The 26,125-nt window shown below is 46.7% G+C and overlaps 1 protein-coding gene across 1 annotated transcript in view; it reads left to right on the top strand.

Moving 5' to 3' along the window:
• The first annotated feature begins 9,528 nt into the window (after positions 1-9,528).
• Positions 9,529-26,125, top strand: part of PDIA5 (protein disulfide isomerase family A member 5) — a 92,290-nt gene continuing 75,693 nt past the window's right edge. The window contains exon 1 of the mRNA XM_082654587.1: positions 9,529-9,693. Within this exon, the coding sequence (XP_082510713.1) occupies positions 9,646-9,693 (48 nt within the window). The 5' untranslated portion in view covers positions 9,529-9,645. The remainder of the gene's footprint in view (positions 9,694-26,125) is intronic.

The raw sequence follows: 26,125 nt of genomic DNA, 5'->3' as shown, positions 1-26,125 counted from the left end.
TCACCCTCAGGTTTGCTAATTCACTAGAATGCAGGAAAACACTGTACTTACATTTACCAGCTTATTATAAAGGATACCACTCTGGCACAGCCTAATGGGCAAGGTATTTATGGGGAGAGCACAGAGCTTCCACATCCTCTCCAGGTACACCAACCTCCCAGCACAACAATGTGTTTGCCAATTCGGAAATCTTATTGTTCAAGAGTTTTTATATCTCAGTCTCCAGCTTGCTACCCCTCCCTGGAGCTAATCAGGTGTTTGGTCTTTCTATGGACAGGTCCTATTCAGAAGCTTTCTAAGGGTTCCACCCTGAGTCACTCATTAGCATAAACTCAGGTGTAGTCCAAAGAGGCTCTTTGGGAATAAAAAAATGCACTCCCGTCACCACTCAGGAAATTCCAAGAGTTTCAGGAACTCTGTGCCAGAAACCCAAGACAGGTGATGCAACAGATTGGTGGGGGGGTGGGACGGGGTGGTGGTGGTGGGGGGTGGTGGGCAGGGACTCTGAGGAGAAGCCTTAACCAGAGGAGTTCCCTGGGATGGAGTGCTGCAGGCTTTTAGTATTTATTCCATTCAGGTCATTTGCCATCTGTGGTGTTGCCTAGTAGTTGTGTGGTGATGTAACTGTCCTCTGTAATCAATAAATCCTTCAATAAAACTCTGCTATATCCTTGTGTTTGTGCTTGCCTTGGAGAATCAAAGGCAAGGGGGCTGCATCATGTTCGTGTCAGCACAGGGTGGAGAGAAACCAAAGTGCCAGTGAGATTCAAATGCTTCAGTGGAAACCAGACACTGGAGCTCTTATCTTTGACACTTCCCAGAATCCCATCCTGGATTGTTCCAGGGACTCTTCAGAGGTATCTGGCGGAGGAAGGTGTTGGGTTTCCCATCACATGTGGGACGAGGTTTTGAGTCATTTACGTGTGACTATCAACAGAAGGGTGAGCCCACAAGGTAGAGGATGAGAGGACATCCTGGCTTTTGGCACTTGGCTTTAAATACAAACTTGAAGTCGTTAGTAATGTGAATACTATTGTTAAGGGAGAAAATGGTATCGTCTAAGGTCAACTCTGGATTTAGTTTTAGCAAGCCAAATTTTTTTTTTAATGAGCTCGAGCCTGGGGCCCTGTAGTTGAAGCCATTTAGAGAGCTAAATCCTGAGAAAAAAAGGAGAAGGTGAAAAACATACAGAGACATCAGGGATATGGCCCTCTAGGAGACCTGACCAGAACAAAGAAGTGAAAAGCACAACTTCAGGCTGCCATGGTCTCACTCCGGGGGTCCAGGCCAGGGGGACATGGCTAGGTAGAGTGCTGGAGGCTTAGGGGGAACACAGTCACATGGGGAAGATGACTGTTCTAAGTGAAGGCCAAGGGGTTGGCTTGGGGGGCCTCAGGTTTAAGCATCCTGCTAGCTGGAGCCAGGACAGACAGGTGGAAAGGGGTGTGTGAGACAGGTGGAAGAGCTAAGGATCAATGCCGGAGAGGACAAGCAGGAAGCGCTCTTACTGAGTTGAGGACTGGGCTTTTTAACGTGATATTTTCTTAATGAAATGTCAGAGGGAGGCCCTGCAATGAGTCTATGATGAATGTTCAATCAATGCCCAATAATGAGTTATTAATTATTACTCAATAACCAAGCACACTCTTTCCAGGCCTGCCGTAGAAACAAGGGGCTGACAGAGACACCCTTAAGCTGTCTATTCTATACCCCTGTTTTTATTTTCATTTATTTATTTATTTTTAATAAATTCATTTTATTTATTTATTTTTGGCTGTGTTGGGTCTTCGTTGCTGCACACGGGCTTTCACTAGTTGCTGCGAGCAGGAGCTACTCTTGGTTGCGGTGCGCAGGCTTCTCATTGCAGTGGCTTCTCTTGTTGTGGGGCACAGGCTCTAGGTGTGCAGGCTTCAGTAGCTGTGGCATGTGTATTCAGTAGTTGTGGTGCACGGGCTTAGTTGCTCTGCGGCATGTGGGATCTTCCCAGACCAGGGCTCGAACCCATGTCCCCTGCATTGGCAGGTGGATTCTTAACCACTGCGCCACCAGGGAAGCCCTATACCCCTGTTTTTAGAAGGATGTACTCTAACCCAGGTCTCTGAGGATTCTTTTTTTGGTCTTAAAATAACTTGGCCTGTTCTGCTGTTTGTCCATATTAATGTTGAGAAGGTTTCCCTTCTGCCTTGTCAAGCCCTCTTGTTAAAGTTTATTTTAAACATTTAAGGAGCTCCTACTATGTGCTGGGCACTGGCCTGACCACTGGGGGACACAAAGAAAAACAAGGTAAACCAGATGCAGTCTTTGTTCTTAAGAGTTCATATCTAGGAACCTAAAAAAATGGTACAAATGAACTTATTTACAGAACAGGAATAGAGTCACATGTAGAAAACAAACTCATGGTTACCAGAGGGGGAAGGGTGGGGATAAACTGGGAGATTTGGACTGACATATACACACTACTATATATAAAATAGATAACTAATAAGGACCTACTGTATAGCAGAGGGAACCCTACTCAGTACTGTATATGGGAAAAGAATCTAAAGAAAGAGTGGATATATGTATATGTATAACTGATTCACTTTTTTGTACAGCAGAAACTAACACAACATTGTAAATCAACTATACTCCAGTAAAAATTAATTAAAAAATAAAAAGAGTTCACATCTAGTGTGTGTGTGTTGAGATGCAGGGGTTAGTGTGGTTGAGGAACTAGACACTAGAGGAAATTATATTATGAACAGGGATATCAAAGAAGAGAGACATATTTATCCAGTACAAATGCAAGCTAGATATTTTGCATATATAATCTCATTTAATCCTCAGTATAGCCCAATGGGGAAAGTACTATTATTATCCCCATTTTACAGAATGGGGATCTGAAGTCATGTGACTTCTCTAAGGCCACACAGCTAGTAAGTGGCAGAGACAGGACTCAAACCCATGCCTTTCTAAGGTCACAGCTCATATTCTTTTGTGTATGTGTGTGTGTGTGTGTGTGTGTTTGTGTGTGTGTGTGGTAAAATATATACAACATAAAATTTACCATTTTAACCATCTTTTTTTAAAAACTGAAGTCTTTTTTTTACTTTATTTTGAAATTTTCACATTTTCTTTTTTATAATTTAAAATTTTTAAAAATTGTGGTAAAATATACATAACAAAATTTACCCTCTGAACTATTTTTAAATGTACATTCTAGAGTGTTAAGTACATTTTCAACCAATTGATTGATCGTTGTGCAACCAATCTCTACAACTCTTTTCATCTTTTAAAACTGAAACTCTGTATCCATTAAATAACAACTCCCCATCCCCACCCTGCAGCCCGACTCCTGGCAACTATCACTCTGCTTTCTGTTTCCATGAATTTGACTACTCTCGGTATCTCATATAAGAGGTCTCATACAGTATTTGTCATCTTGGAGACTGGTTTATTCACTTATAATGTTCTCAAGATTCATCTATATTGTAGCACGTGTCAGAATTTCCTTATTGTTTAAGGTTGAATGTATGTATATACTGCATTTTATTTATCCATTTACCTGTTGATGGACACTTGGGTGGCTTCCACCTTTGGCTACTGTGCTGCTCTGAACATGAGCGTACAAATATCTCTTTGAGACCCTGCTTTCAATTCTTTCGGGTATATTCCCAGAAGTGGTATTGCTGGTTCATATGGTAGTTTTATTTTTAATTTTTTGAGGAATCATCATACTGTTTTCCACTGCTGCGGAACCATTTTGCATTCCCACCAAGAGGGCATAAGTGTTCAAGTTTCTCCACATCCTCACCAACACTTGATTTTTTCTGGGTTGGTTTGTTTGTTTTTTTATAGTAGCCACCCTAATGGGTGTGAGGAGGTAGCTCATTGTGGTTTTGATTTGCATTTCCCTGATGATTAGTAATGTTGAACATCTTTTCATATGCTTGTTGGCCATTTGCATATCTTCTTTGGAGAAATGTGTATTGAAGTTCTTTGCCCATTTTTAAATCAGGCTGGTTTTTATTGTTGTTGAGTTGTAGGAGTTCTTTTTATATTCTGGATATTTACCCCTGTCAGAAAAATCCAGAAAGCTTTACTTGATATGAATATTTTATTGAGGGAGAAATAAACTGATCAGGAACAGGGAGACTTCAGAAGTTTGCTTTCAGCAGTTATGGCTCAGTTTATAAAGCGTGAATGAGGGGTACGTTGTTTTCTGTTGTTGACTGGTTCCTAGAAACTCATGTTCCTTTTCATTGCATTAGCTTGTTTGTTTGTAACTAATTGGCTAGGAAGCCATAAGATCACACTGACATGAAGAAAGCTTAAGTTTTGTTTTTGGGAAAATCAGGACAGTCTTAAGTTTTGGTTATGTGACTATGAGTGTTGTGTCTCTGAGTATATTCAAACTGTGGTCTCTGTTTTGGTTTTCTTCAGTGCCTCTTATTGGATATACGATTTGCAAATATTTTCTCCTATTGTGTGGGCTGCCTTTTCACTCTGTTAATTGTGTCCTTTGACGTGTAGAAGTTTTTAATTTTGATGTAGTCCAGTTAATCTATTTTTACTTTTGTTGCCTGTGCTTTTGGTTTCATATCCTAGAAATCATTGCCAAATCCAGTGTCATGAAGCTTTCCCTCTACGTTTTCTTCTAAGAGTTTTATACTTTGGGCTCTTACATTTAGGTCTGTGACCGATTTGAGTTAATTTTTGTATATGGTGTGAGGTAAGGGTCCAACTTCAATCTTTTGTGTGTGGATATCTGGTTTTCCCAGCATCATTTGTGGAGAAGACTATCCTCCATCTTAAAACATTTTAAAGTCCACAGTTCAGTGGTACTAAGTACATTCATATGGTAGGGCAACTAACCCCACTCTCCATCTCCAGAACTTTGTCATCGTCCTACTGAAATTCTATAACCATTAAACACAAACTCCTCATTTCCCTCTCCCATCAAGCCCTGAAAACCACTATTTTACTTTCTGTCTCTATGAATTTGTCACAGTCCATGATCTTAAGGACCACATTCCATACAGTAAAGTGTGGGAGCACAGAGAAGGGACACTTAGCCCTGGACTGCTGGGGGTGTTGGTGGGAAAATGATGAGTATCAGAAGAAGCTTTTGGAGGAGGGGGTGCCCAAGCTGGGTGGGTATCAGCCGAGTGGGAGTACAGGTGTAGCGGCATGCCAGCAGACTTGATGAACAGAGGCAAAGGCTTGTGAGCAGCATGGGGTGTTCTGGTGGGACTAGGTGCTCACCCAGGTGTAGGGATTACTCATGATTTCCCAGCTGTCTCTTCTTTAGAATTCTCCTCTCCTTCCACCTTCCCTACTCAGAGCTGACTTCTCTTTCTCTCCATCTCATTCCTCCTCTTTTGTTTAAAAAAACTGTGAACTTCTTACTCAAATATAAGTTAAGGACAGCATAACCCATGAATGTGTGTGATGAATTTTTACAGAGTTAACATACCCAGGTACCCTGTACTCGGGTGGAGGAGAAGAACCTCAGCACCACGAGAGACCCCTTCCTGTGAGTACCCACACCCTTCCCTCAAAGGTAACCACGATCCTGACTTCTAACAAAACAGAGACCTTTTGCCCTTTTCGTAGCTTATGTAAGTGGAATTATACAGAACATATTCTTTTGTGTTTGGACGTAACATTCCTCCCATTTTGTTCTGGCCAATCCTCCTCCATGCTTGAATGTCAGAACACGGTCATTGTGCTAGTCCTCATCTCAGTTCAGATGATGGAGAGGAACCAGCCACACAAATATAAGGTGGCTTCACAATTCACGATAAACCGCAGGACGAGAAGTTTCTCTGGCCGGGCCCCGTGGGGCTGCTGCTGGAGAATGGATGGTTCCCATTGAGGGCTGTAATGGAGGAGGGACAGCACTTGCCCTGTGCTATTCTCCTAATATTTCAAAGAGAGTGAAGCTTAGAATTGTTAAACATTCCCAGAAGGGCCATAAATCTCATTTTAGCTAGTTTCAATTGCAGGATGAAATGGCTTGTTTTCTTGGCAATTTTTATTTTTCCCTCTCAGTCCCCTGCCCTCTGGTTCTCTGGCTCATAGACCCATGGCTTCCTTCCTTCCTTCCTCTCCTGGACTCTTTCCCTTTTGGCAGTTAACTTCTGCAGAGTTCAGCCCTCCTCTGGACCCAGGAGCTTTTAGCCAGTCTTGGACTCAGGAGATACATACAAGAGTTACAAGGGATCCTGAAGATTAGCTGATTCACTCCACCCTTCATTTATTGAACTTTAAAAAAATCAAGATACGATTTATAGACAGTAAAGTGTACAAATCTTAGCATACAGCTCAACTAATTCAGCTCAATTAATAAATTAATTTTTATACATGTAGACTCATGTAACCATCATTTAATCAAGATCTAGAACATTTCTCGCACCCAGAGGTTTGCTCCTATTTCTTCCCAGTTGATCTCTCCTCCTCCCCGCCCCCACCACGGGAACCCCCATTTTCCTTCTATCACCATAGATTACGCTTACCTGTTCTTGAACTTCAGTTAAATGGAATCATACAGTATGTGCTTTTTTGTGTCTGGCTACTTTTGTTCAACATCAGGGTTTTGAGATTCATCCATGTTCTTGTATATATCTGTAGTTTGTTCTTTTTTGTTGCAGAATAGGATATCATTTACTTATCTACTTTTACAAGGACATTTGCATTGTTTTCAGTTTAGCCACTGTATTAGTTTTCTAGGGCTGTCATCACAAAGTACCATAGAAGGAGTGGTTTAGACAACATAAATTTACTTTCTCACAATTCTGGAGGCTAGAAGTCCAAGATCAAGGTATCAGCAGGGTTGATTTCTTCTGAGGACCTCTCTCCTTGACTTGTAGCTGGCCATCTTCTCTTTGTGTCTTCACACAGTCTTTCCTTTTCTTTGTGTGTCCTAATGTCCTCTTTTTATAAGGACACCAGTCATATTGGACTAGGGCTCATCCCAATGGCTTCATTCAACTTAATTACTTCTTAAGGCCTTATCTTCAAATATAGTCATATTCTAAGTCATATTCTAAGTCATATTCTAATATAGTCATATTCTACTGGGGGTTAGGACATCAATATATGAACTTGTGGGGGAGTAGGCACAATTAAGCCCTATTATGAATAAAGCTGCTGTGAACATTTTGGTACATATTTTATACATATACTGTTGTCCAAAGTGGACGAACCAATTTACATTCCCATCATCAATGCATGGGAGTACAGGTGCTCTATATCTTTACCAGCCACTTCATTTTACAGATGAGAAACAGAAGGAATTCCCTGGCCGTCCAATGGTTGGGACTCTGCGCTTTCACTGCCGAGGGCCGGGGTTCCATTCCTGGCCTGGCGCAGAGTCACCAAGAAAAACAGAGAGGAGGAGCTGAAAGGCCCCCTTTCCCATATGCAGATCATGAGCTTGAGGATGCAGAGCATGCAGAGGAAGCCCTGTCTCCCGCCTGATTCAGGAATTTCTGAAACTCTCCAACACATCACTTCATTCAATCAGTTAGTTATCCAAAAGAACTCTGAGAACCACCTGAGGCTCAGGTCCTACGCTAGGCTCTGCAGTTAGGTGGCTAACAAGAGAGACATGAACCTACGTTCCACTTGTAGCAGGAGACCATGGACACACCAACTAAACGAGTAGTGGCGGATTGTGGCAAGGGCTGGCAAGGAATCAGCAGAACCTGAGCTAGAGGATAAGGGGCTTGGGGGTGGAGATCCTTTAGATGGGTTGCTCCAAGGGCCTTTCTGAGGATGTACATGTAGGAGAGCCCTGAAGGGATCAGAAGGTGGCAGTCAGACCAAGGACCAGGGAGAGTGTTAAGGCAGAGAGAATAGGAAAAGTACTAGCCCTGAAGTAGGAACAGCTCTGATGGTGGGGGATGGGCAGGAAATGATGGTTTGTGTAACTGGAGCCAAGTGGACAGCATAGGGGAGAGGCAGGAGATGAAGTCTAGAGGCCAGGCCCAGACCATGCGTGGCTCACAGGTCATGGGGAAGTGTTTGGATTTCATTTTATGGGCAATGGGAAACCATTGGAGGGTTTCCAGGAAATGGCTAACAAAATCCGACTGACATTAACAACTGCATTGTAGGGGGTACAAGGAGGAAGGAGCAGGCAAATGGAAGGCGCAGTCTTGCCCTTGAGTGGCTGAGACATGTCAGTGACTTAGACTTGGGAGGTGGCAGAAGAGTTATATTTTGGAGGTAGAACTGACAGGATGTGGTGATGGGTTGGATGGGCCTGTTGAGAAGTGAGGATGAATCAAGGATGACTTCTAGGTTTTAAGCTTGGAACCTCCAGACAGTGAGCAAAGATCTTCCAGCTATAACCTATCAATCCTAGACTGTGCACTTCCTTGTCCATCTCACTACTATATATCTTGAGCCTCAGGGTGTAGTAGGTATTTAATAAAAATTCTTGAATGAATAACTGATTCCACACATGAATGTTTTAGCACAAGGAATGGATTCAATGATGGTTTTTTTTCTTTAAAAATTTTTTTATTGAGATAAAATTCACATAACATAAAAGTAACCATTTTAAAGTGTACAATTCAGTGGCACTTAGTATCTTCACAATGTTGTGCAATTATCATTTCTGTCTTTTTCCAAAATCTTTTCATCCTTCCCAAGGAGATCTTGTACCCACTGAGCAGTCACTCCCCAATTCCTCCTCCCCCCAGCCCCGGGCAATCACTAATCTGCTTTCTGTCACTATGAATTTGCCCATTTCTGGATGGTTCATATAAATGCAATCATACAATATGCATACTTTTGTGTCTGGCTCCATTCTTAGCATAATATTTTCGAGTTTCATCCACATTGTTGCATACATCAGTAGTTCATTCCTTTTAATGACTGAATAATATCCCACTGTATGAATATATCACATTTTGTTTATCCATTTATCTCTCAATAGACACTTGGGTTGTTTCTACCTCTTGGCTATTGTGAATAATGCTGCTATGAACATTTGTGTACAAGTATCTGTTTGAATACCTGTTTTCAAGTCTTTTGGGTACATGCCCAGGAATGGAATTGTTGGGTTATAAGGTCATCTCTGTTCAACTTTTTGAGGAAATGTCAAACTGTTTTCCAACAGCTCAATACAGTTTTCTGAATGAAAAAAAGAAACAGTAGGAGGGACGCAGGGACGACGGCTTTTCCTATCCTCCACAAGCAGCACTGGACTCTGCCATTTCCAGGCTGTGTGATCTGGGTCGTATTCAGTTCTCTGGGCTGCCACCTCATCCTCAAAGTGTGGAAAATAAAACTTACCTGAGCTGAAGGAGATCTTGTTTCTAAAGTTCTAGGCACAGAGCAAGCCCCCCAAATTAACTGCTTTCCCTTACTCTTTGACCCTGACCATGTCGCACTCCACTCAGACTTCTACCTGGCCTGGGGGCCAAGTTCACACCCGCTGACCCCTGCTCAGCCATGCTGCAAACTACAACTCCCAGCACGCACTTCTCCCCGGCAGGCTCTGCCAGCGCGGTGCGCATGCTTTGGCAGACGTGGCACCGGGAACTCGGAGGCGGGGAGCGGCTGGGAAGTGGCGGCGGTGGCTGCCCCCGGCGGAGCTGCGGTCGCGGGAGCCCGAGTGGGGACCAGAACCGGCCGTGGGCAGCTGCGGCGGGGATGGCGCGGGTCGTGCCGGCGTGGTTGCTGCTGCTGCTGGCGGTCTGGGTGAGGCTGTGGCGCTGGGGTCCGGGCCGGGACGGCACGTGCGCCCGGCGAGGGTCCGAGTTCCCTGCTCCCGGCCCTCCCGGGACGTGCGGGGAGATAGATGCCTCCGGGCGCCTGGTTGGGGGTGTGCGTGCCGCGCAGGCGGGGACCCAGTGGCTGCGGGGGAGGCAGCTGGGCGGTCGCCGTGCACTCGCAGCGGGGTGCTCTGGGGCTCAAAGGTCGAAAGGAGCCCGGGGTGGGGGACCCCGGGGGCGCTGGGCGATCCCTCGCGGGGGTGGGGGGCTTACGCCGCGGACACAACTTTGCAGGGGCGCAGGTCAGGGGGCGGCCGCGGGCTAGGGCCGGACGCCGGCGGCTTGCGGGGGTGCTGCACCCCAGACTCCGGGCCCTGTACCTGTGTGAGTACGGGGTAAGAAGGGGGTGCTTGCCACCAGCACTGCCGGAAACCTTGTTCTGGAGCCAGCCACCTAGTTCTTGGTTTCGGCTCTGAGCAGCCGCGAACCTCCAGTCACCACGTGGATCTCCGCCAGCCGGCCAGACTTGGCGGGGCCGGGTGCGGTCACCGCGGGGGAGTTAAGCTCCTTCACCCAACTGAGGCTGGCTGGAACCTCAGCCACTTTCTGGCTTGTGACGCGGCCTATCGTTTAATGTACCTGACTTAATCTTCTCATCCATGAAATGGGGACGCTTTAAATACCACTCTAACAAGGTTGCCAGGAGGGTCGGATGAGAAATCGGAGGACGTAGCTCTAAACTGCAAAACCGTACAGGAGTGGAGAAGGGGTGGGCCAGGGTGATGGGAGTGCAGGCTCTCCGGAGGAGTTTGCTACCCTTGTGGGGTGGGGGAGGAATGCCGCAGGGCATCCCTGAGAGAGGTTGGAATGGGTGTGTCCACAGCACCCAGGGCCCCAGGTTTGGCCTTGGTGTTGCTGTGGGTGTGTGATAGGATAATACGGCCTCCTTCCACACCTCTAGTATAACTTCTGGTCTGCCTTATTTTAGGACAATCTTGGCTCCTTTTTTACCTGAAGTTCCTGAAGGGAACCTCCTGCTGCTGGCACTCTCTCCAACCCAGATTTTACAGGTTTTTTCTTTTGGGTGTGGCGAGGATGCTGGACGAAACGTGAGGAGAAAAAAATGGAGTGTGGCTTGAGTTGCTTTAAATACTTCCATCTCTCAATACCCTGACCTTCTGGGTTCGCCAGTGAGGAGTGACCCTGTATTTTCTAGTTGTATGAAAATGGGTGGGAAAGGAAGGTCCTTGCTCCTCTAGATCTGACCATTCTCTTGGAGAGAAACGAGGCTGGAGTGGGGCAGTGTCACTTCCTGAAATCTAGGTGTGTTTGATCTGTTTGTATTCTGTTCCTGCTGCCGGTTGGTCTGGACTGGTTTCTAGGCCAGGCAGGACTGCTGGACTGTGCAGAGGGGGCCATCTCCAGTGCCACCCGCTATCAGGTCTTTGCACTTGGGCTGTTTTAGGAGGTCCTACTTTCCTCTCTTCTTCCCCTTTCCTCTCCCTCCTGTGAAAATAAAAGGCTTGAGACTCAGACCAGAAAGAAGTTTCATTCAGCAAACATTTATTTATCAACCCCGTTGTTTGGCTGGCACTGGGTTGGATTTTGGGCAGGGAGCAAAACACACATTGTTCCTGCCCTCTGGTGTTGCCCTGCGTTGGGCAGGGGAGTCAGTCCTGTGAGCAGATAAAGACAGAACGGTGAGTGCTGATACTTGAAGTTCTGGGAGCACGCCTGAAGGGGAGCCATACATTAATTTAGAGGGAGGTCAGCCATGACTTTCCTAAGGGGTAGGTTGAGCCCTCAGGAGGGGCTGTGGGAGTCCTCTAGGGAATTGAGGTCTGCTGATGCCCTCCACCTGGAGGTGTGGAGAGTGGGTAGGTTTGCTGAGAGCCCTAGAACCTGGGAGGCCTCAACAAGGAATTGACATCTTCTCCTTTCCCCAAGCCCAAGATTGACTTAGCAGGTGTGAGCCTGAGGTGTAGGGTCAGTGATGAGTGGCGGGTGGACACCAGGGTGGGCCTTTGTAAATATAAACTCTACGTCCATCTGATAAGGGTTCCGCAGCTCCTGGGAGTGGATTGGATTTCTTTGTCCACTCAGTATTTACTGGGGGCAGATACACGCAGAGCACTGGGCTGTGACCCAAGAGATACAGAGAAGTGTAAAGGGGTCTACAGAGATTCATGGACAGGGGTGTACACCCACCACGTTTTTTACAATAGCAAAAATATGGAAGTGGCTTAAATGCTTAACAACGGCAGCATGTTTAAATGATTTCTGGCCCTATCCATACCACGGAAAGTCATGTTTATAAAGAATATTGGTATTTACTACAATGCTGGGTTTATTATCAAAATATGTTATGATGCTTATGAAGAATATCTAAGGACATGGAGAAGTATTTGAGTGTGATAATTAGGGGAAAAGCAGGATACAAAACTGAATCCCAGGGTGGCTGAAGATAGCTACAGAAGTGTTTGAGGGATTAGCAGTGCATCAGAATGTTTACAGTGATTGTTCTGGAAGGTGGAGTTGTGGGTGACTTTTGCCTACTTCTTTGCTTTTGCTTTTTTGGTACTTCCCAAGTTTTCTATATGAATGTGCATTAGTTTTTGATCAGAAAAAGTTAGTAAAGGAACTTTTAAAAAAGTTTCTTTGGGGACTCGCAGCCTTCCACACTCTGGGGTGGAAACAGCGCTAGTCAACACTTGGGACAGGTTAGTTCCAGCCCTTCCAGGCTGGGTGTCTCTGCCCTGGGCCTGCGGCTGGGGAGGCCAGGCTGTCCTGTCCCTACCCCTGCAGCCGACTGCCCCTTCCTGCTGTCCCACTCAGCTCCTTCCTGCAGCTGACCCTTGCCCGGGGCCATCCATGCTGATTGTTGTATAGTCTCCATCCAGAGCTCGCTCAGAGTGGAGTAATGTCAGAGCTGGAGAGGACTCAGCCTCACCCAGCTCAAGGGTTCCATCGTCAGGCTGAGGCCTGGAGCTGGGCTGTGATGAAGTTTGCACTGGTTCACGGACAAATTGGAAAAATAACAATGGTGAATGGCTTTTTTTTTTTCATGATTCCAGATATTTCCGGTTTTAAAACTTCATTTCTCTGACACGGTGTCCATATTGAGGGAGTGCATGTGGGGGGGGGGGTGGAGGACTGGTTTATAATGTCCTTTTGAAAAAAATGAAAGCAGTGATACTATATTGTGATTTTATTAAAAAGTCCTTTAATTGATAAAATTTATTTTAAAATATATATGTAATACACACTATATATTTTTAAACATATACTTTAAATACATGTTTAAAAATATATCCTGCCAATCTGTGAGCTTCAGAGGTCTGAGAACTACTGACCTAACTCAGCTCCCTGATTTTAAAAGAGAAAAGTAAGGCTTTGCGAGGGAAGGGACTCACCCACTTGAGGCCTAGTTTGTAAAGACAGAGTGGGGATGGGAGCCAGGCCCCTGAATTACACATCAGCGTTCTTCCCCCTCCATCTCTGTCGTGCCAGCTCCCACCTGCTTCCCTCCTCCCACTGCTCAGGCCTCTGCCCCAGAGGGTGGCGTGAAGCTCAGAACTTGATGGCACAGTGGGTAGGGGTGCAGGAAGCAGCAGACGTTTGCCCTGGTCTCTCCTGCAGAGCTTTTAAGGTACACGTATTTAGGTTCTACACCGCTATATATTTAGTAGGCTTTTGTGGGCTGGCATGAGAGCCTAACTGCCATTGATAATGCTGCTTGGAACCTGGAGTGCACTTTTCCCACAGAAGTAAACACATTACAGAGGAAGTTTTAAAACAGAACTGGCACACGAGTTGGAATGACTGAGTGCCGTAGGAGTGGCAAACACAGTGCTGTGGATTCGGACCAGGGTCATGCTCTGGGGCACCAAGGGGCCAGAGAAGGGCCGCAGCTCATGCCTCACAAGGAAGGCAGACTCTGAGCTCTGTGACAGCGGGGATCCTCCCTGTCCCAGCACCTCGCCCAGACCTGGCGTGCAGTCACCCCCAGTCTGTGTTTGGTTGAAGGAATTAGTGTTGCAGGCAGGGAAGCCAAGACAGAAACATGGGCAATGAGGAGTGATGGGCCGGGCTGGATGGAAGGGAGGATTTGAGGGTGGGGTTGGGGAAACGAGGCTGGAAAAGTGAATTGGAAAGAATCTTAAATGCCTGACAAAGCTTTAGGGACTTGATTCTTTAGGCAATGGAGAGATATGATGAAAACGGCCCTTTCACTAACAAGAGCAGTTATGCCACAGTGGAGGGTTGGGTTGGAGCGGAAGAGACTGGATTAGTTTTCCCAAAACAACACTTTCTTCCTCTTACTTTCTTCTCTGTTATCTACAAGATGTAGTCCAGTGCAATGGTATAGAAAGAACATGGGCTTTTAGCCAGCTAGACACTCAGGAGCTATGTGACCTTGGGCCCTGACTGTTTTCTTGTTGTCAGTGGTGGTAATGATACCCATCTTGCAAAGCTGAAAGGATCAGAAATAATACAGGAAGCACCCAGCACACTGTGTGGCACGTGGACGTGCCCACTAAGTAGGAGCCACAGCAGTCACCTCAGATCGTTGGAGAAAGGGCGCCCGGAAGCCAGTGAAGGGCTAGAGCGGGTGTGAGCGGAGGCTGCGAGACACGGCTGGGGGGCCCGTGCAGCCAGGACTCTCCCCGGCACAGTCCCCTGGAGCTGAGCTCCTGATGGCTCCTTGCCCCTCTGCACGGGGCCGCTGCAGAGCCTCTGGATGGGGGTGTGTGTGTGTGTGTGTGCGTGCGCGGGCACGCGTGCATGCGGACAGAGGAACTGAGGATTTAAGTGCTCTGTGTTTCCCCTTTCTTCTGAAAGTGGATCCTCTCTTGAGAATGGAGATACCAACCACACCGCCTCCCTGGAAGGTACGCCCCGCTTTGTGGTTTTGTTCTGTGGGGCTCTTGTGTCTCCCTTGGTGATTGTGGTAGGTTTTGGAGGCTAAATGACAGTGGACCAGAGAGTGCGCATGGGGTGTAGGAGAGCCTAAGTTCTCCTACGTTGCCGGACTTCCATGGTTTGCTTGCCCCCCGCTTCCTTTTCCCCCACACCTGGTGTCCTAGGTTTCAGTGGGAGAGGCAAGGAGCTCTGTTGCTCCTGCCTGGCCCATCCTGTGGCCCTGACCCAGGCCTCTGGCTACCCATTTGACCTGGCAACGAGAATTAGAAGACACCTGGTACATTTGTAGAGGGCTTTAGAGTTTGCAAAGCATTTCCACTTATTTCACACCTGTGTAGTTTCGAGTCCCACATGAGCTGGGTGAGGTAAGCTGGTTGAGTACTGTTACCCCGAAAGAGAGATGAGTAGGTTGACAGAGCAGGAAGAGAGAGACCACTGATGGTCATGGCCTGGAAGGGGAGGACATAGGCAGATGAGTGGGTCGCCTGAATGTTTGAGCAACCTCCTTGGCACGCGCTATTTTCTGAAATCGCAGCACCAGCCATTTACCTGGGGAGTCCGTGAACCTTGCTCTTTAGCTCCCTGATGGCCTGAGTAGGGGCCGTAGCCAGGCCCTCACTGACCATCCTTCTTGCCCTTCTCATCACCCTCCTGCATGGCTCTAGATAGCTGTCCCCTCTGACCACCTACGTCCAACAGGACCTCCTTCCACACACCAGTTTATGACCACTTCTAAATGATTAGCTTTGCGGTCATGCAGTGCGGGGGAGTCGGGGTTAGACACTCAGAAGGAGTATGGGATTAGAATAGCCTTTTTGTGTCTTTTTATCCCCCAGGGTCATACTGAGCCCCCAGGTGGATGTGCGCTCTGTTCCCAGATGGCCTGATGGTGAGCCTGTGCCCCGCTTCAGAGTTCCCCACTCCTCACAGCTGGCTGGGGCAGGGGTAGAGAATCCATCGCCCCAAAGAATCCCACCATTTGTCTAACCCCTTGGCTTGAGCAGATGTCTTTAATTCGTGAGCAGATCCTTTAATCCTTCGCGTGGAAGGTATTAATGGAGATCTAGGTCGAGGGCCTTACATTGGGGCTTAAAACATTAGGGTGATCTAGCTTCTGAGCCAAGATGTGGGCTTGGCTGGAAAGCTCTGTTCTAGGGCCAAGTAGGGCAGGCTCCCGAGGAACAAGCAGGTTTGCTGTCATCAAGGGGTCTGACCCGCTGGGTCCTGGGCAGAGTGTTGTACATGCTCCTCATTTCAAAGAAACATGGACCACTGTCTGCATGTTGCACATGTCACAGATGTTCATTTATTCCACAGATCTTTCTTTTTTGTTGGTGTTTTGTTTGTTTTTAATTAATTAATTAATTAATTAATTTTTGGCTGCGTTGGGTCCTCGTTGCTGCGTGCGGGCTTTCTCTAGTTGCGGCGAGCGGGGGCTACTCTTCCTTGCGGTGCGCAGGCTTCTCATTGCATTGGCTTCTCTTATCGCGGAGCACGGGTTCTAGACGCGCTGGCTTCAGTAGTTGTGGCACGTGGGCTCAGTAGTTGTGGCTCACGGGCTCAAGAGCGCAGGCTCAGTAGCTGTGGTGCACGGGCTTAGTTGCTCCACTGCATGTGGGATCTTCCCGGACCAGGGCTCCAACCCGTGTCCCTTGCATTGGCAGGCGGATTCTTAACCACTGTGCCAACAGGGAAGCCCCCTTTTTTTTGTTTTTAACAGATACTTCTTGAGAGTATTTTATGAGCCAGACATACTATACCAAGGCATTTGGGACAAAATATAACTAAGATGGACACCATCCCTTCCTCCCATTTCCTAGTGAGAGAGCCACTAATTTATTATTTAATTCAGGTAGTAAGTGCTGGAAGGAGGAAGATAAGGTGGTAAGAGAATGTGTAACAGGGGTCCCTGTCCTACTGCAGGGAGTCAGGAAAGGCCTCTCTGAAGACTTATGGACCCTTTCTTAGAAAAATATTTTTAAATGTATAAAACAGAATGCATAGGATTACAAAAGAAACCAGTGATATTGAAATATAGTTATTAAAATATAATAAATTGTGACAAAATAGTATGTATTTTTTTAATGCGTCATATAAGAAGATCTAGTGGCAAGTTTGATAATTTCTGTAATTTTAAGTAGTGATAAGCATAGACAGTGTTTCAAGATACCTGCAGCAATCCTCTTGTGATGAGAACATGTGATTTCTGTTGATGGCAAAGTCACAGACACTGTAAGTGCTACTGTAATTAGTTACCTACATTCATAATAAAGGGAAGGCTAAATTTTAGTGAAATTAGTGAAAATAGAGATGTGATATTTCCCCATCCAAATTCATAGACCCCAGTGTAAGAAAAATTATCGCCAAACTTGGAAATAAAAGATGATCTAGTGACTTTCTAATGTCACACTGGAGTATTGTCTAGGAAGCCCACCTCAGCGGCTTCCAGTACTTTAGGGAATGTCACTTTGTTTATTATTCCTTAGGACCCATACTCTGTAAAGTTAGAAAGGATGCAAATGATTTCTGTTTGGTAGAGAAGAGAGATCCTTCAGGACATTAACCGGCTTGGTATCTCATTTAGCAATCATATCATACCTGTTTTTCATCGACCACTTGTAAGTTTCTTATAACTACTTCTTTTTTTGGGGGGGGGGGCCGTGCTGCACTGCTTGCGGGATCTTAGTTCCCCGACTAGGGTTTGAACCCAGGTCCCCGGCAGTGGAAGCATGGAGTCTTAACCACTGGACCGCCAGGGAATTCCCTATAACCTCTTTTTAAAATCTTTTTATTAACATCTTTTTTCTTATATCCTCTTTTGACCAAGCTTTGTCATTTTAGTGGGTCCCTTATTAATGAGTTAATAACCCTTTGAAATATGTTCAGTCTTTGTTTGTATGAGAATTGGGTTTTTAACGTTTGAGAATTATACTTGACCCCGGTTTAAGAGCCGCTGAGTGAGCAGGATGTGAGGGTGTGGCGCTCAGAAAAGAGGTCTGGGCTGAGGATGTTAATTTAGGGGTGCTGCTCAGGTGGGGGACCCCAGGGGAGGGTGTGGGGCAGGAAGAGAAGATGGACTGAGTGAGTGAGCCCTGAGGAACTCCCGCATTTGCAGGATGGTGGAGGTGGATTTACAAAGAAGATAGGAAGGGTGGCTGGAGAGGTAGAAGGGAGACCAAGCGAGTTCTGCCTAGGTTCAAGAGGCTGAGCAAAACGAGAAATGGAGGTGCCCGTTGGGTTATCCATGTGGAGGTCATTGCTGGACCTCCACCAAGAGCCTCTTTGATGGTGGGGGGCTGACAGCTCTGACAATGCTGAGGAGTGGGTAGAAGGCGGGGAGGGAGATGGAACATTCTGGCTGTGAGGGAGAGGGGAGTGGTATGGAGTCCAGGGAGGGGGTTTTTAAAAGATGGAATAAGGGCCCTCCAAACTGGCTGTGAATCCAACCGTCTTAGGGAGGTATGCGTAAAAATGGATTCCTGGGCTTTCCAGATCCACGAGGTGATTTTCTTCAAGGGGAAGGCCCAGGAATCTGTATTTCCAAACAGCTTATACTTATTGCTGTTGTGCAACTACAAACTGGAGACATTTACAAGTTAACATTAATTTTACGTGGTGGACAGTATTTTGCCAGCCAAGGTTGCAGCTTTGGGCCGAGTGGTGTGGCACAACTTCTGCCCATGTTACAAGTCACACACACTGGTGACACTGTGAGGCATCACTTGGCTGAAGCATGTGCCGTTTTTGCGTTTCTCTGCAGGCGTTTAGGGAAGTGTGCACAAGCGGGTAGCAGAGAAGATGGCTCAGGCAGTCGTCGAAGCTCTTTCTTGTTGGTTGTGCTCAGTAGCTAGATTGGAAGGGAAAGCAGACTTGCTGGCCTTTCAGGTCTTGTTCTGGGTGGAGCTCTGGGGAGTGGAGAGACCTCGAGGGATACCAGTGGGAAGTGTGCACATTGATGGGCAAAGAGAAGAGGTTCTAATCTGTGCCCAGAAGACCTCTGAGTCCCGGCTCTGCCCTTTTACTTCACCCAAGTTGAATTCCTTAAGTTCTTTTTTTTTTTTTTTTTTTTTTGCGGTACGCGGGCCTCTCACCGTTGTGGCCTCTCCCGTTGCGGAGCACAGGCTCCGGACGCGCAGGCTCAGCAGCCGTGGCTCATGGGCCCAGCTGCTCCGTGGCATGTGGGATCTTCCCGGACCGGGGCACGAACCCACGTCCCCTGCATTGGCAGACGGACTCTCAACCACTGTGCCACCAGGGAAGCCCTCCTTAAGTTCTTTGAACCTCAGTTTTCACATCTGTAAAGTGGGGATGGTACCACCTCCCACACAGATTGTTTATAGCAGTTTTTCAAACATTTTTACTGCAACTCCTGGAAGAACAATTTTGCATTTTACATTATAATCAAGTACATATATGTCTATATGAACATAACAGATGCAGATTTTTCACCAAAAACAGTCTTGCTGCTTATGGTACAGACTGATGTTTCCTTTTCTCTTTAATTTTTAAAAATTAGTTAATTAATTTTTGGCTGCGTTGGGTCTTCATTGCTGAATGCGGGCTTTCTCTAGTTGCGGCGAAGAGGGGCTACTCTTCGTTGCGGTGCGCAGGCTTCTCGTTGCGGTGGCTTCTCTTGTTGTGGAGCACGGACTCTAGGCACGTGGGCTTCAGTAGTTGTGGCTCGCGGGCTCTAGAGCACAGACTCAGTATTTGTGGCACACGGGCTTAGTTGCTCTGTGGCATGTGGGATCTTCCCAGACCAGGGCTCAAACCCATGTCCCTTGCATTCTTAGCCACTGTGCCACCAGCGAAGCATGGATGTTTCCTTTTTAATGTTATTTTTAAAAATGCTGGTGGTAACCCACCGAAGTGATTTTATGACTTGGCTCTTGGGTTAAGGCCAGAGGGGTAGAAAATGCCGGTTTAGACCCTCAGCTTTAGGGGACTGAATGATATACTGTATGTCAAAGCACAGATTTACCTCATGAGTCATGAGCACTTGAATTGTTATTTTCAATTAATGGAGCTTTGAGGCAGGGTTGGGTTTCCGGAGTGGGAATTCACCTGCTCTTCCTTCGTCCCTGCTACCTAATTCTCTGCTCCCTCCACCAGCTCTTCCTCGTTAGCAGGCCCGGCACACCAGGCTGGCAGCAACCCAGAGCCCTCTTGGCTCTAGAAGAGGTTTTCCACAACATTAAAAGCTTTAGGACTTAAGTCCTGGTTAAATGCACTGCAGTTGCAATTTCAGGATAAGAAAACCTGTTTTCATAAGCTCTCAGATCAGTTGTCCTGCCTCTGAACTCTCCCTTGTTGACAGCCACGTTTGTGCTGTGGAAACAGGTGGGAAAACTGTGTAGCCCATGTATACGGTGTGGCTTTTAAAGGAAGCAAAATATAAGATGTGCAGCTGGCTGTGCATTTATAGGAGCAAGCGGTGAGACGTGTGTGGCTCTAGGAATCGGTCTTTCCACTTCATCTTGGGTCTGAGTCACAGCTCTCTTACCTACTTGCCAGTGACGTTGAGCAAGTTTCTAAGTGTTCTTTGTCTCGGCTTCCTTATCTATAGAATAGGTATAATGAAAGTACCTACTTAATTCACTTGCCAAGAGAATGAACTAGATGAACTAGTCACATGAGCAGCTTAGCTGGCTCCTGGTCACGCAACAAACACTCTGTACTTGCAGCTCTTATCATTATCATGGCCGCATCCCTAGGCCCTCAATGTAGGGATTAAAGAATCCTCTCTTGGGTTCTGTGCCAGCCAAGCGCTTTCCTACTTCTCTGTCTTTCTTAAGCACATTTAGCTCCTCGGCTGTAGCTAGTCAGGGGTCCACATCCCAGGGCCAGGCTTCTGTCTTTCTGTCACTCTCACACACACACAGACACACGCACACACAGACACACACGCACACACACGCACACACACACGCCATCCAGGCGGTGCTTGTTTTTATTTCAAAGTCTGCTGGGTGGTGGACATTTATTTGAACATTGGGAAATATCAGTGGCGAAATCTTCAAACTAGGTTTGAGGTTAGGCCTTATTAGCTCCTTGTGAAGAGGGTATTTAGCCATAGTGCTCGGTGACAGATGCTTAAAATTTGCCCATTTAAGGGGCATAAATTACCTATATTTAAAAATTAGCATTTCTCCCCCCCCACCCTCACTCATCAAAGCCATTCTAGGTACGTGTTGCATGCAAAGTTCTTTGCAGATTCTGTATAATAGTTCTTATTAAAAAAACTACACAATGTCAGGTGAGCAGAGGAGTGAGCAGTCAGTCAGCTGGAAGTGAAGAAGGGCAGGTGAGCACTGCTCTTACATGGGAAAGTGCCCGTGACACTGGATAGATGGCCGAGGATTTCAGGAAGCCTGTGGAAGAGGTGGGGGCAGTATTTGGTTGTATTCTAGGCATCTCTTTTTTTTCTGTCTTATTTTAGGTGTTTTCCCCCTAACTCTAAGTTTGAAATAGCCTTAGAGAAGAGCTGCAAGAAGAATATAAAAGATTTCCATCTGCCCTTCGGCCAGATTCCACAAATATTAACATTATATCACATTTGTTTTATCATATTCTCCCTCTGCATATATAAAGTTTACAGACATGACTCTCCTTTGCCCCCATAAACACTTCAGTGTTTCCATTCTCTTACATAACCAGAGTACAATGATCAAAGTCAGGAATGCAGCGCCTGGCTCGGGACTTAATCCAGAATCACATGTTGAATTTAATTGTCATATCTCTTTAGTCTCCTTTAATCTGGGCCAGTTTCTCAGTCTTTGTCTTTCGGGACCTTGACATTTTTGCTTGTTTGTTTTTTGCGTTACACGGGCCTCTCACTATTGTGGCCTCTCCTGTTGCGGAGCACAGGCTCCGGACGCGCAGGCTCAGCGGCCATGGCTCATGGGCCCAGCCGCTCCGCGGCATGTGGGATCTTCCCGGACCGGGGCACAAACCCGCGTCCCCTGCATCGGCAGGCGGACTCTCAACCGCTGCGCCACCAGGGAAGCCCGGGACCTTGACATTTTTGAAGAATGTCCCTCAATTTGGTTTTGGATGTTTCCCTTTAGAGCATTGTATCAGGAGACATAAGTTGATTTGACCCATTACTGGTGGTGTTATTGTTGGTCCCTTAGTTGAGGAGGTTTCTGTCAGGTGTCTCAACTGTAAAGTTATATTTTCTTGTGGTGGGGAAATACTTTGAGATTGTTAATTATTTCCATGACGGTAATCAAATGATGGTAAATTTTGTTTCTTTAAGTATTTCTATTGGACATGCCTATTATGATAAGTTAGAAAAATATGCACAAGGACGAAGCCTTACTTTGATGCATTTTTTCTTCCAGTTATTTTCTGAGCATAATTTTGTGTATAGTTGTAATCATACCATGTACAGTTTGAATTCTATTTTTAAAAACTTAACATTAAAAAAATATCTTTTCATTGCACAGTCTTTGAAAACATCGTGTAAATGCACGTTTTATTCTGTTGAGTGGTTTACTCTAAGTAGTCACTCCCCCACTGTTGAATATTTAGGTCGTTTACAATTTTTGACTCTTATGAGTAGGACCGAGCAAGTCATGTATGTGTCAGAATCTCTGCTGATTTCCTTGGGACACATTCCCCAAAGTGGAGTTACGGAGTCGAGGAGCGTAAATACTTTTAAGATACTTGATTAATTGTGCCAAATAGCTTTCCAAAAGAAATGTACTGGTTTAGGCTTTTGCCAGCACTGTATGGCAGTTGGCTGCCATATTTTAAGAGATTCACTAATGGTGTTTCTCAGTTTTTTTAAGAAAACCATGATCCAAAAATCAAGATTTGTGTTGAGATTAATTTCCTGTATTGTGAATTATGAAAGCATAGGTATTTATTTCCAAAAGTAAATTATAGTGTAATATGGCACGTTACCCTCTTCAGGCTCTGCCACCGTGCTCCCAGCCTTGGGGTCAGTCACATTGGGAACCAGGAACATGGCGGTGTCTAGGGCAGATCATTCAGGACAGTGAGGGGCTTGGGGGCACATGAGGAGTCGGGGAATTTCCCCTACAGAATCCTAAGAGGGAATGTGTTTGCTGTCTTCAGAGTGTGATAGGCTGGCAGAATGGCTTGGGAGGGGGAGGAACTTGACTTTCTAATGACTGGAGCCATCCAAAATGAAATGGTGGGACACGGATTTCTATGTATTAACATGTTTAGTTTCCACAGCCTTCCGGGCTCCTCTGTACTGCGCAGCCTCAGGAGATTTTGAGGCCTTGGCTCTGGAGGGCTACCTGGAGGCTGGAGATGGCATGTGAGGAACGTTGAGAGGAGTCTTGTATCTGGGAAACCAACCAGCCCAGCTCAAGCCTGTGAACTACAAGGAATGTCCTGGCCTTCTGGTTGCCTGCAGTGGTCCCCTTACTAGTAAGGGGCTGAGGTTGTGGGGAAACTGGAGAGTTACTAGCTAATTTTCCTTTCACTTGTGGGTAGCTGTCACCAGGTGACCAAGATACTGTTAGGAACAGGCATAGTGCAACTCGGGTAATTAGGAGGAACACAGTAAATCAGATCCTTGATAGTCTCGCTGTCTCCTTCCTTGTAACAGTTTATCTAAAGTATAATGCATGATTCAATGATTTGAAATATCCCAACTGGAGCAGATGTTGGTATTTCTTTCTAGTTAAAGCTTTTGTTTCAGTAGGCATACAAGATCTATTTGCATGTGTGCCAGAAAACCCAGAATGATAGTGCCTTAAAGCGACTGTTTATTTCACTCACATAGAAGCTGGAAAGGGGTGTTCTAGGGCCAGTATATCCCTCTGTGGTATCAGGGTCCCAGGTACGTTCTATCTTGATAACTCCACATTTTTAGCAAGTCCTTCTACCTCATTGTCTCAAGGTGGCTGCTTGAGTTCCAGCCATCTTTCCAAATTCTAGCAAGCAGGAAGCAGGAAGAGGCTAAGAAGACTCATACCAGGTGTCTATGAGGGACAGTTCCTAAAAGTTGCCACATAACACTTCTGTTTACATGCCAGGGGCACTTGCTGCAAGGAAGACTGAGAGGTTTGACTTTTAATGTGGGTGGCCACATGCCCAGGGCAACTCAGCAGTTCCTTCATGAGGGGTAATTACCTCACCGTACTTCTCTGGTAGTGGTCATGAAACTAGGTTTGCAGAATATCACAATTGGAAGGGACTTTGGAAATCACTTTCAACCCCTTCATTTTACAGAGAAAGGAGAGAGGAGACATGGCTTGTCCAAGGTCACATAGTCAGTAAGTATCAAAGCCAGCACAAAACTTGGGTCTCTGACTCTTTCTAACAAACCTCTAGCTCTCAAATACTCAGCCAGCTGGAGTTCTCTGACCTTGGGTTCAAGTCATCTGTTTTTAACCTTATTCCTGGATCCCTTTACCACTAGCTTCCTAAGAGTCTAGACTTAGATTCTGACATTTCAAAACTATTTTGAGCAAAATGTGGGCTACACTAAATTAAACCAGTTTCTTCACAGCTCCCAACATAAGAAGGGTATCTTTTTTCAGGTGACAGAGCAAAAAAGGTCAAGTCCCACCTCCACCCTTTTTCCGTAACGTTAACCTTCTGTCTTCAACTCTTTTTCCTTTAGCAAGTTGCTTTTACATAATAGAATACCTCTGGCTTCATGATCTGCATTGAATAGTGAATCTATAACGACAGACAGCCTCCCGGGCTATAGAGAATGTGAGGGTGCTGGCATGCGCCCCAGAGATCTGGAGCTTTTTAAAGCTGAGGGTGTAATGTGGCAAGGACTGTTCTCCCTGTTATTTTCCAGAATTGTATGACTCTTTATGTCTAGGCTGGTGGTGATGATGGGTGAGGTTAAGTGAAGAGAGGAGCTTGTGAGTGTGGTGTGTTAGAGGGACAGCGAGGCAGAAGGGAGCCCGGACCCCTGTACTCACCTCTGATTAATGGCAGATCTGGGCTGACTGCCCCAGGGTCCCGAGAAGGGTGGTCGACAACAGGGTGCTCTAGGCTTGCGGGGAGCAGAGGGTTAGTGTAAATCCCTGCTGGGACTCTCCTTGCCAGGGGATTCTGGAAGATTTGGGCTTTTCCTGGCTGCTTTGATGGGCCTGGCTGGGGAAGGAGGTGCTCCTGGGAAGGAGGTACTTCTGGGAAGGTGGTCCACGTGGATCGCTGCGAGTCCAAGGAGCTTGTGGGGTGGAGGGAAGCAAACACCTCTGGCCAGGACCCGAGAGGCCCGAGCTCTAGTCCGAGCTCTGCAACTTGACCTACTGTGTGTGACCTTGGTAAGTAAGCTAACCTCCCTGAGCCTCAGTTTCCTCATCTGTAGGATGAGGCTAGTGCCCACTCATCAGGTTATTGTGAGGGGCAAATGGGCACAAAACCTGGAAGGACCGTCCTCCATGTGCTGTGTGGCCCGATGGTTGCTGTGCTGACGGGTGATCACTCGAGGTTTTGATGCTGCATGTGTGTACGTGCACATTTCTTCCTGCCTGGATGTGCTGTTTTGCCTGATTGCCGGCAGGGCCCTGGAGAGGAAAAGATGCCGTTTCTTCTGTTGCCCTTGCTCTGTGATTTGTCTCACTAATGGTACTAATACAGCTAATTACCATGATTGTGTACTGTGTGCCAAGCATTATGTTAGGTTCTCTATGTACTTTTCTCCCCCTCCTTTAATCCTCAGCCAACCCCGCAACCCCGCAGATATCAGTATTATCTTCTCCACTTTATAGGCAGGGAAATGACGCTCGTAACATCTGAGATCAGTTAGCTATAAGTGATAGTGCCTGGCTTTGACCCCAGGTCTGTCTGACTCCAGAAGCAGTGCTCTTTCTGTGGTGTCTGAGGGGTGTGGGGAAACCACAAAGGGAGGAGAGGAGCGTGAGGCTCCAGGCTGGAGGACCATTTGTCTGGTGGGCCCTGAACAGGGCAGACACCTGTTAGGAGAGCACTGCAGGGAGTCTGGAAGGTGAGGGGGAGACGTCAGTGTCCTCGACCTCATTGCCTGCAGCCGTGGTGGAGGGTGGAGGTGAGGACTTCGTGCCAGGCACCCTGAGTGGGCTCTGCAGAGCGCCTTGCGCTCTGATGGGGGAAGGGGCTCAGGGTGGAGGGGGCTGCTTCTCTGTTGGAGGGGCCCAGTGTTCTGAGGCGGGTGTAGTACTATGACAGGGGTTGGAGGCTGGAGGGACCGGTACTTTGATGGCGGGGTGGGGGGGCGGGCACTGACTCTGATGCAAGCAGGACCTGGCTTTGGGGGCCTGTATTCCCTAGCAGTAGCGGAAGGGAGCCGTTCTTCCTGGCAGTGTTCTGCCCTGCACCCAGGCAAAGGTTTTATGGATCTCAGCCCAGCCCATGGGGTAGCTCAGCCCTGATGTAAGTACTGTTAAGGCTGGGGCAGAAAGAAAACAATTATTGGGGGAAAGAAGGAGTTTGCATAGGGCACAAAGGGGATTTTTTTCTCTCCTCTACCTCCAAAGGGAAAGACTTAGAATGTAAAGAGCCTGCGGAACCCAGGA

Source organism: Grampus griseus, assembly GCF_964374135.1.
Source record: "Grampus griseus genome assembly, chromosome: 5".
Taxonomy (NCBI): domain Eukaryota; kingdom Metazoa; phylum Chordata; class Mammalia; order Artiodactyla; family Delphinidae; genus Grampus; species Grampus griseus.
This window is presented reverse-complemented; position numbering and strand designations above follow the sequence as displayed.